This window comes from Scardinius erythrophthalmus, assembly GCF_964197995.2.
Source record: "Scardinius erythrophthalmus genome assembly, chromosome: 9".
Taxonomy (NCBI): Eukaryota; Metazoa; Chordata; class Actinopteri; order Cypriniformes; family Leuciscidae; genus Scardinius; species Scardinius erythrophthalmus.
The window spans coordinates 23,037,522-23,057,491 of NC_138229.1; the positions used below are offsets into that span (position 1 = coordinate 23,037,522).

Below are 19,970 nucleotides of genomic sequence, written 5' to 3' on the forward strand. Positions count from 1 at the left end.
GTATTGTGAACTCTCTCTTTTTTTAATAAGATGTTGTGTGTTACAAAAAAACCCCATTGATTGCATAGACAAAAGACCTACTGGTGGAGAAAATGTGGGTCCACACGTGCTGACCCAAGTGCAAAGGTTGACAGGTCTGTGGTCACACAGTTCAGCCACAGCAGAATTGGGACATTTTAGTTTGGTTAATTAGTGCCCCTGGACATTCCCCAAAGGGGCTCAGACTGAACTCAATGCTTTAATTGCTTTCTGTGTGCATGTATGAGTCTATACGTTTTGCCTGTGTATTATTTTTATATTTCTGTGCTTACACTCTGTTCCAATGTTCCAAAAGGGGGTTTTCACAGCAATGCCATGAAAGAGCAATTTTTGTTTCCCCAAAGAACCTTTCAGTGAATAGTTCTTAAAACAACATTATTTTTTATTAGTGTGAAGAACATTTTATTAATCTACAAAACCCTTTTCCACCATAAAGAACCTTTCATGCGATAGAATGGTTCCATGGATGTTAAAGGTTCTTATGTAACCATCAAAGTCAAAACAATAACCTTTATTTTTAAGAGTGTAAAAGACCAACAGTTTAGAGAAATTCAGATATTTATGATATACGTCACACCAGATTTAAGTCACTTCAGATGAAAGTGTCTGATAAATTAATATTCTTCAATCACACTTCATGTTTGTTGCACATATGCAAGAAAGTATTAATTTTGCTGATCATAAAAATAAAATTGTATACCATGCAGCCATGGTCAGCATTACTTTGCTAGCGTCTTTGAATACATTTCCAAATAAATGTTGTTCTACGATGTCTGTGAAATTATATGACAATTCACAAAATGAATGAAGCTTGATGAGCTCAGTAAACAGCCATAGAGGTATGAGGTCTGATTTTCATTGCACATCATTCTAAGCAGCACATATTTATTTCAGCAGCCATACTAGCAGGTCACTGTATTTACAGCATATTCTGAGCCTATTTTTTGCCACACGATCATAATCATGATAATGTAGACTCATTAATCTTTGGAGTATAACTTATTGAAATTTGTGGTCATGAACTCATAACAAGTTAATGGAAAGGAGTGTCTACTGTCTGAAGAACCTCATTAAATTCCAAATCTACATCTGTGGCACAAAAAAGATTTAGACATTTGGGAAGACCTGTTCTGTGTGATTGATGAAGCAAATGATATATTAATCAACAGTTGTGTCTCTACGGTTTCATCCACCCAGCTGTGCTCAAACCTGAAGGGCAGGTCTTCACAAACCACACTAACTCTCATTATCCACTAAACTCTCACAAGGACCTACATTTGTAGCAATTCTCAATTTAGTAAAATAAACTAAATTCAGTTAATAAATCATGCCTTTTCCATAATTATGTATATAGAAAATTCATAGATTTTAACATATACAGGGCTTGACATGAACTTTTTTGCTCACCAGCCACTGTGGCTAGTGGTTTTCCAAAGTTACTAGCTACTCAGCTCAATACGCACAATCCAACACCAAAATTAAAGCCCTGTAACACCAACCATAATCATCTGGAGCAAATTAAATGAGTGAGTAAAGGGACACGGGTTTGTGTGTCAACTCGCTGTCGGAGAGATTAGAGAGTGAGAATGTGCAACTGGTATTGTGTCTCCTGCAGATAAGTTTCAAATATTTCAGTATCGATTTGTGTAGAAAAATCTATATTTTTGACAACAATAGATTGCACTTAGTTTCTTATTTCAGATGCCTTTTTAAAAGACTATACAATTAAAAAAGTATATTTTATCAAATTCAACCTGAATTGTATATATATATATATATATATATATATATATATATATATATATATATATATATATATATATATATATATATATGTCACGGATAGGTGCATATAGTCAGATGACGAATACAGTCAGTCATGGGTGATCCACACTCCAATCCAGTAGGGGGCAATCGCAGTAATGCAAAGCTGTTTGCCAACTGCCACAACAGGAAAAAGAGCAAAAGAAGAAGAAATGATATGCTCCAACCCAAAACAAGGGCATTTCTCAATACCAAGTATGCAAAGTTCGGATTTGCGTCCTTGGTAGTTCTGACTTGCCAAGTTCAACTCAGGAGTACAAACCCCTGGACGGGAGGATGGAAGTTCAGTGATTCTGCTAATGGAACAGCAGCGTTCTCGATAACTCACCTCGCCTTGGCTACTACGGTTATCTGTATGTATATTTACAATAAAACGAAATATGTACACCACCCTGCCACTTTTCATTTTAACAAAAAAAAAACATTAATAGACTCACAACTGTGGTTCAGGCAACGTGTACATTGATTATCTTCAATGCATGTATATTTACAACAAAACTAAATATAAAACACAACCCTGCCTCTTTTCATTTTCAATTTAAAAATATGAAACATTAAAGGTGCAGTATGCGATTTTTCATAATCGTTGTTGAACACTGTTATATAACAAACACAGCTCTCCCTTCATTTAGATGGGATATGCTTCTATCATAGCAGAAGGATAGCAAAATAACGTTTCACGAAAAACAAAGCAAAGTGTTATCAACAGAAAAAAAACAACAGGTATAAGTGAAAAACAAAGGTAAGTTTATTTGCAAGTTTGGATAATAGCAGCTGGCGAGGATATCAGGTGAGAGATAAAGCAGTCAGATAGTTTCAATAGACTTAGCTGTACGGTCACCGTTCTTTCTTGTGTTGCAGGTGGTGATGATCATAATAGTCACTGGATCTGGGAGATGGATGACTGAAGACGGACGACTGAAGACAAAAGACGGATGAAGTCGATCTTGTACCAGACTGCGGAAATTCCAACAGGTAAGGAGCTAGGTAAGTTGAAGCTGGTATACAACAATGAGACCAGACTACTGTAATGTGGAGGGAGATAATGAGCCGGTGCGTGGGTGATGAGTGATTATCCGTGGCAGGTGTGATGCTGGGAAGTCTAGTTCTGTGGTGACTGGGTTGGTGACTTAGGATTGTGACAGTACTGATGTACAGAACAGTACAGAAGGCGTGACCTTACGCCAAACAGAATCACTATGGAGTCATCCCTGGACTCTGGTCAGGGGCTAGATCCATTACAAGACCCTGGTCAGGGGCTGGAGCCATCACTGGACTCTGGTCAGGGGCTGGATCCATTACAAGACTCTGGTCAGGGGCTGGAGCCATCACTGGACTCTGGTCAGGGGCTGGATCCATTACAAGACTCTGGTCAGGGGCTGGAGCCATCACTGGACTCTGGTCAGGGGCTGGATCCATTACAAGACTCTGGTCAGGGGCTGGAGCCATCACTGGACTCTGGTCAGGGGCTGGAGCCATCACTGGACTCTGGTCAGGGGCTGGATCCATTACAAGACCCTGGTCAGGGGCTGGAGCCATCACTGGACTCTGGTCGGGGGCTGGATCCATTACAAGACCCTGGTCAGGGGCTGGAGCCATCACTGGACTCTGGTCAGGGGCTGGATCCATTACAAGACTCTGGTCAGGGGCTGGAGCCATCACTGGACTCTGGTCAGGGGCTGGATCCATTACAAGACTCTGGTCAGGGGCTGGAGCCAGGGTGTGTGTGGCCCCAACAAGCAAAACAGCAGATACAAAACTGGACAGGACCACATCTTTGAACCCATCGAGGCAAACAGGCATGGTAGGCTCTGGAATTTCTCTCACTGGAACAGACTCAGGAATTTCTCTCACTGGAACAGACTCAGGAATTTCTCTCACTGGAACAGACTCATGAATTTGGAACGGACTTGGGGATTTCAATTACTGTAACGGACTTGGGAGTGGATTCTGGATGTAGGGACCTGAGAGGGCAAGATTTCTTCAGGGCCTTCCAGATGGAAATAACCACAGGATCCACCACTTTCGCTTCCAGGTTGGCGCTGTTAGAAACAGCTTTCCTAGACTTGGGAAAGGTAACCTTGATGCGGAATTCTTTGCAGGAAGGGACTCTTGATTCCTTTGCTCGCATGAGGAGTGAAGATAGCAAAGGACTTGGGAGGAGTTCTGTGGTGTCTGGTGGCTCAATGGATAAAACCTCTGATGCCAGGATGGCTGGAGTGGACTGGAGAGAAAGCGACAAAGTGTAACTGGCATCTTCTTCAACCTCATCAACAGTGAGGGAAGAACAACTTAGCCACAGCACATAATCAATATAGCTCTCAAGGAAACAAGTGGTAGCTGACGCCGGTATCTGGTGATAAAGATGGTTGCCTAATCCACTCCAAAACATGATTTTCATGGTACCATCATTCCATGGAACCAAGCCTGAAAGCTCAAGAAATTATTTTACATAATCCTCAATTGGACGACCATATTGAAATGAGATTCGCTGGATTGCTAGGGGTGAGGGAAAGGATCATAGTGCTGTTTTTTGTCATTGTTGTGTCCGGTCTTCTGTATGAGTGTTTGCAGGAAGGCAGGCAAAGACGAAGAATTAAGTTTAACAATAATATTCCACTAGGTAGGCGAACAGGCAGAAGCAAAACATACTAAACGTAATGGAGACCGGACAAGGAGTGCAGGCAAGGGTGCAGCTTAAATAGTGACTCAAACAAGGTAATTTATCTAACCCAGTTGAAACAAAATAAGGGTACGTTTACACGACAACGATATGCTTAAAACAGAGACGTTTTTTCTTTGAGTTTTCAGGTGGTAACTCATAATGAATGTGACCATAGGAACTAAAGAGTGGCGGGAATACAAACAAAGAAACACAGGAACTGATGAAATACAAACTAAAAGTCTGTGAAAAATAAAAGTCAGTGAAAACTGAACATAATGGTGACACAAAGATGACTAACAAACGACAAGGAAACACATAAATACAGTACACAAGAGTATATACAAGCAAGAGTTGGTTTAGTCACCAGCAGCACACACTCAAAATCATGTTTCTCACATATGAAGCAGAAACAACGCAACCTCTGCATCTGTTTTTAGGCCTTCCCTCTTAGGTCTCTCCACCTTTTCTAATATTTTCCTAATGCCATTGCCTGATCATAACCCTTCTTTTCCAGTGATATTCCTCTGAGCTTTTCTCTTTTGTAATGTCTCTCTCAGCCATCTCTCTTTTCTTCAAATCTCCCTCTTGCTCAGCTCACTCTCCCCTTCCATCATAAATGGACACTCCCCCTATGATTGGCAACAAGTTTTTTGTGGTGCTCAGTCTTATCCACTTTTTAAAAGTATTTTTCAAAAATTGTTTACTGCACCTTTAATACGGGGTTCAGGCAATATGTGCATATGTAGCCTACTCTGATTATCTTCACTGTATGTACATGCATAATAAAATGAAATGACACAACCCTGTCTCTTTTTGTTAAATGTCGATTTTAATGGTCAATATCCATTAAAGAGTATAAGTATAAGAAGCTAAGAAATAAAGAAAAGCAAACAATTCATTCATACGTACAAAGTACAACTACCTCAGTGGGGACTAAATGCTGCTAGGTGATTCGCACTACTGTTTGTTAAAAATAAACAAATTGGGTATTGGGTATGTGCAGCATTTTCATAAACTCATATCAAACCATGACCCCAAAACCGAGGTACTTACTGACTCTTGACTTCTGTGTACTGTTACACCCCTAATATATATAAATATATATACAAAATAATTGTAATATAACGTTTTTCTTGTGGATATTTTGTTAAGCTCAGTCCCTCGAACACTCTGTAAGTGCAGGAAAAGGGTGGTGCCCACCATTCATTCTTTATCAGATATAGCAACAACTCTTGTCCAAGGTAAATTGGGTCTGCATGAACATAAACTTCCACAGTAAGTTTTAGTGTTGTTCTTAGCCTGCACATTGATTCGGAATGGTAAAATCCTTGCATTATCACCAAACAGAAACGCCTTTTGATACCAGGAGCAAAAGGAAAGTACATGCTTGGATGTCCATCAAACATGCTTACATCATCAATAGAGAGATAAAAAGAGAGATTTTGCTACAAGTCATCTTTTCAACATTTTATTCATTCATTCAGTCAGTCAGTCAGTCAGTCAGTCAGTCAGTCAGTCAGTCATTCATTCATAAAATATTCACTTGTCATATAGGCAGGTACATGTGATCGTCATATAAAATATTGACTTATACCTTCATTCCTCAATATCTGCTGGATTAAATTAAGAGTTTTTATTGACCTCCTTATATTTCATTGAATACACTCATTAAAATCCATTGGTTCCATTCATTGCCATTACAAGCTGTATAAATACACACTGTGTACTAATGAAACACACCTTACAGAGTTGTTTTTCTAACAAGTGTAACATATGAAACAGTGTTTGTTAGTATTATAATGTGTGTATAGTGCTAAATTTATAAAGATGTGAAATGATGTTGATGACAGGACAAAGTTGGGCCACCATTTTATATAACATCAGAGCCATTATATACACAAGATTGGGCATTTATCTGGCAGTCATATTAAGATCCCAAACTATCCTGTTATGTAAAATTAACTAAACTATTATTTGATCCATCTGCAGCTATCCAACTATTTTCTTTTGTTTGAAAAATTCCTGCATGACCCCATCTCTCGTTTGCCACACAGATAACAACGGACGTGTTTTGAAGCCGAGTGCATTTTCCCCAGCTATTCACATAACCGATTGCTAACTCTGATCCAGACAGAGAGGACGTACCAGCATCTATTTTGGCCTGAGTCCTAATTGGTCTAAAAATACACTTAATTGTCATTGATCAATTAATCTGTTAACACATACATTCTTTCTTTTCACAAATGTGTTAATGAAACAGTATTACACAGGGATGGCATTTCAAGAGTGCATTATTTGTCAGAGAATAGAGGTTTGTTTGTGAAGTGAAAAAACAAAGTTACATATATAAATCACGAGTTTGGGATTTCATCCCAGCCCTCATGAAGTTGTTCAAGAAACTTTTTCAATTGTATCACACACACCTGCAAAAATCAGTCTGGATGTGCTCACAAAGCAAATTAGTAAAATATCATCATAATACCCTAAAGCTCAAACAGGTGTGTTTAGATCTTTCCACTTATGATTGGAATAAAAACAGCTGTTTTTCTGTGTGTGTGTGTGTGTGTGTGTGTGTGTGTGTGTGTGTGTGTGTGTGTGTGTGTGTGTGTGTGTGTGTGTGTGTGTGTGTGTGTGTGTGTGTGAAGGATAGGACAAAGGAAGATGATAATTCCACTCTAAGGAATATTCAAGTCATTATCTTAACCAGACTGCTGCACTCTTCCCAGAATTCAACTCTCAAGCATTTATCTGATATCACAAGGATGCTATGTTATTTCAAATACATTTCCATGAGATTTGTAAAGTGAATGTGGGTGGAATTTTAGGTGTTATTAGGTGGAATGATGTTTGACGCAGGCATTACGTGCTATGAGATCATGTTGAATAACTGAAGGAAACAAGATGATTTTAGTCTCACGGCATCTGTGAAAAGTTCTCCAGGGTCAAATAAAAAAAAAAATTAGAGGCTCTGCACAGCTGCCAAAAAGAAGGAAAAAAAAGAAATGTCAATGCCTAGAAGAGGATTAACTCAAAAAAGTTTTAGTCTGCTGAACTCTTGATAGATGCAGGTGCTACTGCTCACCTGAGATCTGTTATTGCCCTGAACTCCTCCAATTCCTGTAACAGATCCCCAGAGCTCCCCAATTCCATTAAGAGTCCACAAACAACAGCACCATTCATCATGATCCACTAGTTTCCTCTGAAACTGAAGAATGAGCATTTCACATTTATAGGTATTTAAGTGCACTGCATAATTTTCCCATTCACCAAATGGGAAGTGCCACAAAGTTTGAAGTGCCATAAAGAATTCAGAATGAAGCAGCCAGAGAGAAGCTGTGCGAATAGCATGTGACCAATTAAGCATGAAGCCAGATGACAAGATTTGATTATTAGAGCATGAGTATACCAATGCTGCAGGATTCTGAACTCTAGATAAATAGTCTGCGCCGAGGTACCGTTCAGCCCTTCGCTATAGCGAGACCAATGGCATCTCCCAACAACAAACAAGTTTGTCGCTCTCTCTAGCACATTCCCAAAGCAATTGCCTCAAGCTAGGTCCATGAACTAATGCCAAAACATTCCAAAAGAACCATTAAATAACAAAAGGCCTGACAATAACAAAAGGCCTGACATGGCATTAAGATGGATGGATGGATGGATGGATGGATGGATGGATGGATGGATGGATGAATGAATGAATGAATGAATGAATGAATGAATGAATGAATGAATGAATGAATGAATGATTTGGGACATGGTATCATCTCCTATATGCCAGGAGCAAGAATTTCTTGGTTCTACTGAAAGTTGGAAAGAATCTTAACTCTTGCAGCTGACTTTTACTTTTGATATTAAAGACATTAATAGTGACAAAGGGTTGGTCCAGTAAAACAGATACAGCTATTCTATAGCACAATGAAGAAAATATGGCCTCTATAGAGACTCAAAGTAACACGAGAAGCTCCATATTATCTTCTTTGTAAACTAGAAAAATATATATCTTAAGTAATATGGAAGTGCTTTTATATAACAAATCAATAATCAAAAAGTTAATATGCCGTAATAGATCATTTTTAACCAGTATTGACAATTATTAAACAATGTCTTCAGACAACACACTGTAGAGGTGTTTACTTTCTGAAAGAATCGTGTTTTGAATGAATCGTTTGATTGATTGATTCAATGACTCATAAAGACACTGGTTTCACAGACAGGGTTTAGATTAGCCAGGATTAGATTAGTTCAGTTCAGCTAGGACATTTAGGCTAAGTAGCTTTTATAAACATGCCTTTGAAAAAAAAGAAAATAACTGGTGTGCATCTTGAGACAAAACTCTGACATGTTTTATGAAATGTCAGGGAAAGTTGCATTTTGGTCTGGGACTAGGCTTAAGCCTTGTCTGTAAAACGAGGGGATAAGGTCTTAAAGACATCATTTAAATGTTTAGTTTCTGAATGAATCAGTGTTTAGAATGAATTGTTTCAGTGAATGATTCAATGACACACCTATAAAGACAGACACTTGTTATGTTTCTGAATTAATGGGTGTTTTGAATGAATCGTTTGAATGAATGATTCAGACTCACTTAAAGTTGTAAGCTGCATCCACATTTGCATACTTCCCTATTATATAGTTCACAAAAAAACAGTATGTGAAAAGTATGTCTGAATGAGCAGTATGTCGGAATTCACAGTATTCAAAAAACAGTATTACTATTTCTGGTGAGATTGTGCATCCGATGAACACTTTATGCTTACTCTCCCATGAGACCAGAGGAGAGAAGTTGTAGATGGCAGTGAAGTGAAGCATTTGATGCTGGTATAGGTCACATGACAATGACAACATGACAAATTCATTATCGCAAAGTAATCACTTGTTCAAAAGAAGTATACTCACGGTTTCGGATGCAGACAGTAACTTTTTTTTTCCTGAATGAATCAGTGTTTTAAAAGAAAGGATTGAATGAATGATTCACTCATAAAGATGGTCACTTGTCACCATCTATTGGATGGCACTCTTGGTTTGCTGCTCGACCAATACAATTCAAGGAAAATAATAAAGCAATAACCTTTTTTTTTTTTATATAGACCTCATTCTGTTATGAGCACTCGCATCATAACAAGAACTGAAGGTGTAAATTAGGAAATTGAGGAAGTGACCAACCTTCAGTGAGTTGATGATGGAGGGGCATTTGAGGTGGGACAAAGTTAGTCTGGGAACTCTGAAAACATGGGAACCAGAGGGATAGAGCATGAGCAAAATCTATGGTGGGAGGAAATAGGTCACTTGCCTGAGAGACTTAAGAGGGAACACGGTTCATCTGAGTCCCACATTGTTTCTCAATGAGTTGGCCTATGACTTCAGTGACAGTTTTGTCCCATAAAACATTTTGTCCCTCATGTATTGTAGACAAAATATGCCTCTTCAATGTCTGCATTTTTTTCTTTTTTGTGCATTTACTTTCTTGTTATTTTTGCCATGCCAGTCAGGCCTGCGTCTGATCTTTGGCCCAGAAATGGTCATCATTGTCTTTCCCAGGCAGGACAGAAAAATGCTACAGTTGGTTGCCAATCTAATGTCTGAATGGATAAATCTCCAACACTGAAAAACAATTTAATAAACAGCATCAACATGAGCTGACATCATGATTTAGGTTTACATTCAGAACTGTAGGATTTCAGCTGCATCATTTATATCTTTTGACTGCTTTTAACAGTAGGCTAATCTTACATTTGTTGTAATATTGCAATGCAATGTTACAACTAAACTAAACTTGCAACCAAGTGACTTTAACATCTGTTGAAGTTTTGTGCTGTACATCAGTCTAAAGTCCCATATGATCAATTAAGAAAACCGACTTTGCACAAACTTACATTACTTTTTCTGAATTACTCGGTAAAGAGAAAATTTGAAAATTCTAGTGCCAGTGTATTCTCACTGCAGCCATTAGTCCTGGTTTAAGTTCCCAAAGCTAAATTTCTCAAGCTTAAGAATGCCTTTTAAGGCCACACTTTCTCTGCTCACTGATGTCCAAATGAAATAATAACAAAACCAAACACAGTTCCACCGATGAAAATATGACACAAGAGCTTTGATTTGAATAAAAAGAAAACACGCTTGAGAGCTCAATCCATCAGCAGTCCTCAATCAGAACTCTGTGAGAAAGCGTAATTCCTCCTCACTGTAAACCTCTTATCCTCTCAGCATAAAACTTTGTCAATGATGAATTATGATCTGTTTTCAAGAGCACAGCTAATAAAACACAAATGTGGCCTCAACAGAGGAATATTCATAACCACAGGAGCCCTGGCCCCTCCCACTCAGAGAGTGGAGGGAGGTTTTAATTTTTATGTCAACTAGCCGGTTTTGCTATTATTTTACTGCACATATTGGCTTATCCACTTTAAACACATGAATCAGCGCACTGCTTAATCTTCTAACAGGTTACACTGACCTCTGCTGACAGCCGAAGAGAAACAGCTTGGCTCTCACAAATATCCTACAGTAAATCATAAAGACAAATTAACACTCAGACTGCTTTCAATGAAATAAAATAATAATATCAAATAGCTTAGAGTAAATCATAAAGAGAAGTGAACACCCAGACTTCTTTCAATAAAAATAATAATAATGATGATATTAATAATAAATCTTGCCAGGAACTTTACATTTGTTTTCCATGACATGAGTTTTCAATTTCAACATTTGAGGTCGGTCTTAGACAACTATTAAGTATGAAGCCTGTTTTATTTAAACTGCATGAAGCATAAGGAGATTTTTTTGAGAAAAAGTGGGACTATAAAGGGATAAAAAGAACTACCCATCGATGAAGTGTTCAGGAACATCAGATTATGTTCATGTCAACATGTAAGGAAGCCTCAAAATGTATACATTTATCTCCAAGGTGGGCTATAAATATAAAAGGCCCTGGTGAAAAGTCCAGCTGAGACCATGCATGAATGTCCGCGCTGGTGGACCCGTAGTGTTTATCAACAACGGCCTTTCTGATTATAGTGATGGTGCTTGCAACAGCAAGGTCGTGGGTTTTATTCACAGGGAATGCATAAACTTTTTTTAAGTAGGCAAAATCATTTTTGAGTGCTCTAAAGGTGCATAGAAAATAAATAGGGAAAACTGTTTGGCCAGCAAACACTAACATATCTGCCCAATGTTGGACAAAGTTTCTTGTTTATTGCAAGTAGCCTACTTGAGGTAATGAGTGTGTGAATTACACTGAAACTTTGCTTAGATGGTTGGTGCTTAACGGTACTTTCGACGATTAAACTCGTGTGTGGGCGTTTGACGCTCCGTGAGAATAGGTGGCAGTATCGAGTCTTTCATTGGCGATGTTGTATTCAAATGATAATCGTCGAGAGACCATTCTTATTCCGGGTCGTTCTGTATTGTTATGCTAAGTGAAAACAGGTTTAGGAGCTTCAGGTTATAAATACAGTCGTCCTTTGAGGTTTAGGAAACAGTGTAGGGAAATACTACGACAGGATGCAAAGACCACAGTTTCGCCATCCCCGCCAGGGCTCGGGTCCACGGGCAGCGGGTTTCCGCAGCCCGCCTCCAGTTTACGACAGGACAGGGAGCATGTTTCCATCGCCTCCGTGGGCATTTTCCGGCCCTCCGCCGCCGTTTGGACCGAGATTTGGGCCGTGTTCTCCCAATACCCCACCGAGAGAGTTTGGTGGTAATAGGGGCGGTGGCGGTGGGAAATATAATAGCGGTCAGTCTCCGGGTCAAACACCGCGCAGATCGAACGCCAGTCCCCGAGGCGCACCGTTCCGACGCTCGCCGTATGAGAGTCCCGGGCGACACGCTGGATATCAGGTAGTTCACTCGTGTTCAGGACCAAATGCGCGATTGTAGTTTTTAAGCAGTCTTAAGTGCTGTGATTTCGCCTCTTTGCAGCACTCTGCTGCTCTGATCCGAATTAATTTCTGCGAATTGTGTGCGTTTATATTTTGTTGTTGGCTAAGACACTATTATATAACCTCTGATTAAATGTGGTCGTTTTAACGTCTTTCTGCATGATAATTTTCTCCTTAAGGGTTCACCACGGACATCCACACCATTTGGGTCAGCGCATGGCAGGGAGAGAGGGACAAATGATATGGAAAAGTTTTACAAACCATCAATGCTTCAAGATCCCTGGGCTGAACTACAGCCTATCTCAGTCACACAAACTCAGTCTAAATGCAACTCCAAACAAACCAATACAAGCAGACAAGGGAGGTACTACAATTAAAACGCAGTACATTTCTCTAACTTCAGTGAGCGGCAAAAGTCACTGAACAGTGCTTTTTATTTAGTGCAGCTGTAGTGCACTAAACTTTTAAAGTCAAACGGAGCCAGACGAACACATGGACCTGAGGCAGGATTCACCAGCAATAATTCTTGAGACACTGACTCCACAGCATTTTTAAAAATCATATGTACTTTCTTGTATTAAGAGACCTTCTCTTTTACTTTTATATCTGCACTTCAATGTCAGGATCATAAAAATGGGGTGCGTTTGTAACTGGCAGCCTATTGAAAGTAGTTTGCCATCTCTGGCCCACTCCCATGGAGTTTGCATTGAATTCAAAGGAATATGTCTTCAAGCTCAAAATGCAGTCTAACAAAAGAGATGTCTGATCACCACATCCACCTACCTCTCAGTATTGACTGTGTGCTGTTAAATAGAACGGGTCAAGTATTTGTAGGTTTGGCTCCTTTCCTAATTTTCTATGGACTGTTGTTTTTTTTTAAACTTTTAATTTTTGGTGACACTTTTTTGGTTTTATTCAAATCTATGGCTTTCTTTTCTGCATATTAAAAAAAACGTGATCTGATAACAGACATTGTCATTATAAATGGCCCACAAAGGACCATTGTTGAATTATAAGCCTAATTTAATTAAAATTTGAAATGCAATACCGTCCTTGTCAAAAAAAAACATTGAAAGTGGAAATCTGTTACGCTTTATTTACTAGTAAAAACATGTTTAATATCTTCAAAGTTAATCTTAATGTGGTTTTTCAAAGATAATGTAGATAAAACACCATAACATTACTACACGTCTCTGGAAGTTGTAATTCAGTAATTACACTTTTTGCTGTAGGATATACCATATGAATCTCATGTTAGAGGTCTACAAAATAGATTTTTATTAATGTAACAGAAACAAGTTTAGTATGCTTAAATGTTTGCTTTTCATTTTCATTCAACACTCGTATCACCAGAATTGCTGTTGTAATATTACATTAGAGATGTCAGGGTTTTTTTTCGTCTTGGTTGTCAGCTAGTTATTTTGATAATGCTTATAATTTGGCCTTACCTTATTTAGCATTCAGATTCCTGCATGTTTAGCATTTGCCAAGAGACACCCAAAATATAGAATGAAATGAAGACATTACATCTTGTATAAGTAATAAGAAACACTCAAACAATAGAGGCTTATATTAAAATGTCTTGTATTGTAAACATTTAGCACTCAAAGTCAGTCACTTTTTTATTTTTACACAAGTAATGAAGGGTTTCTTGAGGCATCCGCCATTGATAAATCAGCATCATTGCCCCATGGCACACTCACCACACAAACAGACCAATCAAGAGCTTTGTTGAAGGGTATTAACCCACTATGACAGATAAAACTGAAAGAACAAAAAATTCGCAAAAGCCACAGTGCAGACATAGATTTAGGTAAAGACAGTTAAAAGAAGCAGTGTTAGCTGCAAAAGAACAATATTTGGTAGAAGCCAGAATAATGTGGAAATAAACTTTCAACATCACATTTATTTACACATGGATGTGCTTATTCGAAACCATTCATCAAAGGGTGACGGTTTTCTTTTGTCTGAAATGCAGATTATGTCCAGCCCTTTTAGAGTTTCTTAGTTTTAGTATGAGCGAGTATGATTTCGCAATATGCTCTTGCCCACAAAATAACTAAAATTCTGAACATTTTAATTTACAATAGAAAATATAATTACACAGGATAAAAGTTGCAAGAAAATTTAAATTGCATATAAGTTCTAATAAAGTACACATTTCAGTCTGTGTAATAAAACATTCCAACCCGTTTTCACAGTAAAGTTGACTCAAGCTAGATGATGCTCTCATTTCTAAACAGCAAAATCCATGTGTTATTTGGGACCCATAGAAAAGCACAAATGAAACCCCTAAATCTGGTGCCATGCACACAGGGATGAGTGAATAAGCCCTTTTGACTATAAATATTTTATGCATGAGAGATTAGTTTAAATCACATATTTGAAACAAGTTTGATGCACTTAGGATATTAAGATGAAATAAAGGACAGTGCCAAAGGAGTGTTTGAATTCAAACAAAAGTTTTTGGTTAAAAGCCAATTAAATTTCTATAAACTCCATTAATTCTTGAGTTCATTAGCTATTTAGCTGTTTTTGATCATTTGCGCATTGTCTTAGGAAGTATTTAGCAATGCCTATGTGTTAGGCAAAGATATATATAGCTGTAATATTCTTTTAGATAGGTGCCTAAAAGCATTCATGCTTTTATATATACTCTGTATGTATACTCTAACATTAAGGCTTTACTTTAGGAACTGAAACAGAACAGGTGGTTTTAATCCTAAAAACACACCGTGAACTTTGTAACAAATAGCTTGGAGTAGTAGTATTTTCCCAGCAGTGTTAGTGTTCAGCACTCAATGGACTCGCACTTAACTAAAAGCAACTAAAGTGAACGAAATCCAGTTACCAGTTAAAATCATTATAGTAGTATTTTGTGGTGTGCTTGAGCTGAGAAATGTTCTAATCTGATATGTCAGACCTTTGACACCATTTGTCATTTTAATGCATATCTGATATTCTGTCCACTTATACCCATCGAAGGACCAGACAAAGACTGTTGACTAGATGTGTTTTTAAGAGGTGATCTCCAGCAGTTGACTGGAGAGTGATGGAACCTGATGGATTTTTTTTTTTTTTTTTGAAGCAGTGGAAGGGTAGAGAAGAGATGTAAGCATTCTAGTGCGACTCGGTTGTTATAAAATGCAACATCTTTCTCGAATTCTCTTTGCCAAACTTTTCCTCTTCTTTTTTCCATTTTTCTCTTTGCCATCTTCCATTTTTCTGGCTCTGATCTCACGCATGAGATCAAAAAACACCTGGAGAGATTATGAAGTTTGTATGAATGTCTCATTGAAGAAGAAAAATAGTCCATCCAAAAATGAAAATTCTGTCATCATGTCATCCAAACCTGTATGACTGACTGACTCTCTTCTGTGGAGCACAGAAGAAGATATTTTGAAAAATGTTTTTGTCTATACAATGAGAGTCAATTGGGGCTGTTTTTGTATCTGAAACATTTTTCAAATTACCTTCTTTTATATTTCACAGAAGAAAAGAAAGTCATACAGGTTTGAAATGACATGGGGGTGAGTAAATGATGACAAATAACATTTTTGGGTGAACAATCCCTTTAAGGATCACATGTAATGGTCGCCAAACCAGGCCTACCTTATCTACGTTGGCACGGGTTTTGGCAGAAGTCTCGACGTAGCTGACTGCCCACTGCTCTGCTCTCGCCTTGGCCTCCTCAACCCCGACTTGCCGTCGGTCCTCCAAGTCTGACTTATTCCCCACCAGCAGGAAAGGTACGTTATCCTCCTCCTTCACCCGAAGAATCTGTTCTCTGAAGTTTAGGGATAAAATGAGAAAACTTTGACTAGTATTATATTAATCATCAGTTTCAAAGTCGTTTCTCTACCTGAAATCAGCAGTTGCAGCAAAGGATTCAGATTCTGTAATGGAGAACACACAAAGAAATCCCTCTCCGCTGCGGAAGTAGTTGTCCCGAATGGCAGCGTAGTCCTCCTGTCCAGCCGTGTCGAGGATGTCGATTTGGACCTCCTCTCCATCCAGAACCACCTTTTTTCTGTAGCTGTCAGCTTTAGTGGGCTCATAGTCTTCCACAAACTTGAAAGAGACCAGCATAATTATACTTTATGGGTAACATCAATTTACACACTGTGAAATTCCAAAATATTAAGTCTTACCTCATCATACATGAATTGCAGTGTTAGTGCTGACTTGCCCACGCCGCCACTGCCCACCATTATCACTTTGTGAAGGGCCAAAGCGTTCCTGTTAGCAGCCATGGCTTCAAGCAATGAGACAGGTGGCAGTGCAGAGATGAAGTAGTGAAAAGTCAGAGGTAGATGGGTATTAAGGGAACCCTAGAAAAAAGGTCTTTGAGAAGAACACAGCAGATGTTAAAGCTTGTGAAACTTTTAACAATGCAAGACTGGTATTGTACTTGTTCAGGAGCAATTACCGACATTCATTAATAATAATATATACCTGCACCCTTTCAAGTCAGTCAAACATGATTGGGCTGATTTTTATGAATAATCAACTTTCTGACCCTGCCTGTAATGATGAAAACACAGCCCTACTTTCTCTTCCATCCTCTGAGAAAATGCTAAAACAATGAGGCTTCTCATTAAGGCTAGCGTAGCATTTGTCGGTTCCCTTCCTAACTGACACTGACATCATTGCTCACTCAGATTCTCTTAAAGGACTGTCAATAGTTAAAGGGATAGTTTACCCAAATTAAAATTCTGTCATCATTTACGTACACTTCTGTTGTTCCGAACCTGTATTATTAATTTTTATTTTTATTTTCTGCATGTGGAACATAGATATTTTGGTATTTATGCTGATAACCAAACAGTTTTGGTGAACATCGACTTCCATTGTATGAACAAACATTCCTAAAAATATCTTTTTAATTGTTTACAGATTATAGAAAGTCATAAAAGGTGAGCAAATGATGACAGCATTTTAGGTGAACCATCACTCTAAATATTCCTAACAAATGTACATCTATGTGGAATCAATTGGCTTCTATGTAGCCAAGAAAATCCAATTTTAACTTTAAAAACAATGAGAGATTAGCCTTAAGGTCAGCCAACTGTCCAGATTGTGAGACTATTGGCCAAAGGTGTAATCTGATAGTATGTAATAATAACATTAAAAAAAATCCTCTTTAAAAACCTGAAATCATGGGTGGAGTTACTAGACAATAATATAGGATTACAGCTATTGACTCAAGTGCAGACTGCTAACTACAGCTTCTGTTTAAGGTTTACTCAGTTTACACAGTGGCTAATGGTAAACTACATGATGCATGCAGTACAGTTGATTGCTTTTACATGATTGACCCCACATTAACAGCTTGTTTGTGCAAAGGGTGAGGGGGTGAAAAAATGAACAATTCAAATGAGCACTTGACTAATGGGGCATCACATTTCTATAAAGGTGCCTCAGTAGGCTTTTGTTTGTGGCAATGGTTCATTTGAATAACAGGCGAGAATGTTACCAGGTTGCAATTTAAGGACTGGCAATAAAGCAGTAGGCCTAAATATTTCTGGACCAAAGACTACAGGTCAGTAAATATTTCAATACAGTGTTGATAAAAGGGCCTTCTGTTAATTCATACATTGACATTCATGCATTGTGAGATGAAACAAGTACCTTATCAAAAGATATTTTCTGTCATTAAATGTTTTTACTTGTTAGCCTTTACACTCTATATGAGCAGATAGATAGATGTTTAAGTACCATACTACTCTGAGGTATTGATATCCACCTCTTAGGGAGTAAATAAGGCAAAGTTCCCCTCTTCAGGGTACTTCCCCAGTGAAAAGCTGTTTCCCCCCAAAAGGTACAATTTTAGCACACTGAAAGTGTAAATAGCCTATGATATAATAATAGCTATACACGTTCTCTAATAACGGCCTTCACCTGTAGCAGCAGTATCATTTCAAATCTAGAACGTGTTGTAATTTGTCTCTACAAGCATTTCATTTTGGGAGATTCACTATAATAATGTTAAAGTACATGTAAATATAATTTACGATGACTACATCATCACATCACCTGCTTCCTTTAGCGCAATACTAACAGCTCAACGTGCACGTGACAGCTGTGATGTTGTAAAAAGTGTACTTTTAAAATCAGTTTATACAGTGATCAGGCCTATTTCTGACAAATAAAAACTAGTTATAGGGTCGTGATACATTCCTCAACAATTAAATAATGGCTTACAATGCAAGCACGTGATATTTGACACCTGTTCCGCATGTACAGTCGTTTACAGGAAAACAAGACTCGCTTGAATGGACTTAATTCATTCAACAGCCACAAGTGAGTGAATTATTTCAACGGCCTGCTGTGTCCCATCATTCAAAAAAGGGAATAACGACAACATTGATTCAGAAAAGTGCTCATTGGTAGAGCTAATGCCTGCTGCTGAGCTAGCTAGCTAACTCAATCATTTCGAAATGACACGCACGATGGGCTGCTGTAGTTCGCGAGCACTTGGAAGTAAAATCACGAGTGATTTTCCTGTTATATTTAAATACTGACAGCGCGCTAAATGCCACTTCCGTGTTTAAGAGAGGATTTCGTTTTAGCACTCCACAGCTAATAGGGAACACTACTGCTTTAGTACGTGGTGGTCTTTTAAGCCATCTAACAAATTAAACGAATGGCAGTCTTTATTACAATAAAAGTTGTAGAAATGTGTGTATAAATCAGATACGTTACTTACCAAATGAGCATGAGCTCGCGAGTTTGAAGTCTTGTTAGCTTTGCTGCTGCGGGCAGATTTGTTATGCTTCAGTGCATGACTCAGAAGGGAGCAGCACTGCTGTCAGCTTCGGCTGGCTGGGCTTGGTCTTCTTCACACTGACTAACTTACCAGGTTAATTATGAATTACAACAAGAAAAAAAAAGTGCTCATATGCTAAGACTTGAATGTACCACGCCACATTACTCGATGGGGTTACGTTTCCGTCATAGGTTTTACTTCTCAAAACAAAACAATTTTAGCCTTGTTTCTTTCACCTTTAAACCTTTTGTAGTACCATTGTCTTGTCGATTATACATCTACTACAGTTTCGACTGTACAGTAGAGACGCAAACTAGCATGTTATGTTTTGAGACGTCATCACAGTAATTGTCCACCTAGAGGTCTCCTGATTATTGTACATCACTGCCAGCCAGGCTAGCCTTTAAAATGAATGGAGAATTATTATTATTATAGTAGTTCAACAAAAATAAATAAAACATTCTAACCATAAATGCCGATTATCAAGTTGGCATTCAACCATTCAGATTCTATAGATCTCTCATAAGGCCATGGTGATGGTGAACTGTGTGATAAGTAACTTTTTAGTTCCTCTCAAATAGAATCATAAGTAACATAATGAATTAAGAATTAGAAGTTTTTTTTTTTTACAAAATATAAAAACATTTATCTCAATCTGAATTTCACTGCATTAGATGCAAGTGGCAACGATAAACGTGGATCACAAAGTTTGACAACCAGAAAGTGTCCCACCCTTTTTGAACAATACATTTAGTTTAATTGTTTAAAAAACAAACCAAAAACACTTGTTTTGATA

General features: G+C 38.1%; 2 protein-coding genes across 2 annotated transcripts; one reads left to right on the forward strand and one right to left on the reverse strand.

The window, feature by feature from the left end:
• The first annotated feature begins 11,931 nt into the window (after window positions 1–11,931).
• On the forward strand, window positions 11,932–13,990 carry mplkip (M-phase specific PLK1 interacting protein). Its single transcript, XM_081374012.1, has 2 exons — window positions 11,932–12,364; window positions 12,585–13,990. Exons 1-2 carry the CDS (start codon window positions 12,029–12,031, stop codon window positions 12,780–12,782), a joined length of 534 nt encoding a protein of 177 aa, XP_081230138.1. The 5' UTR covers window positions 11,932–12,028; the 3' UTR covers window positions 12,783–13,990.
• On the reverse strand, window positions 13,974–19,541 carry ralab (v-ral simian leukemia viral oncogene homolog Ab (ras related)). Its single transcript, XM_081374011.1, has 5 exons — window positions 19,115–19,541; window positions 16,557–16,749; window positions 16,268–16,476; window positions 16,018–16,192; window positions 13,974–15,665 (listed from the first exon to the last, which is right to left on the reverse strand). Exons 2-5 carry the CDS (start codon window positions 16,656–16,658, stop codon window positions 15,543–15,545), a joined length of 609 nt encoding a protein of 202 aa, XP_081230137.1. The 5' UTR covers window positions 16,659–16,749; window positions 19,115–19,541; the 3' UTR covers window positions 13,974–15,542.
• Window positions 19,542–19,970: the final 429 nt, after the last annotated feature.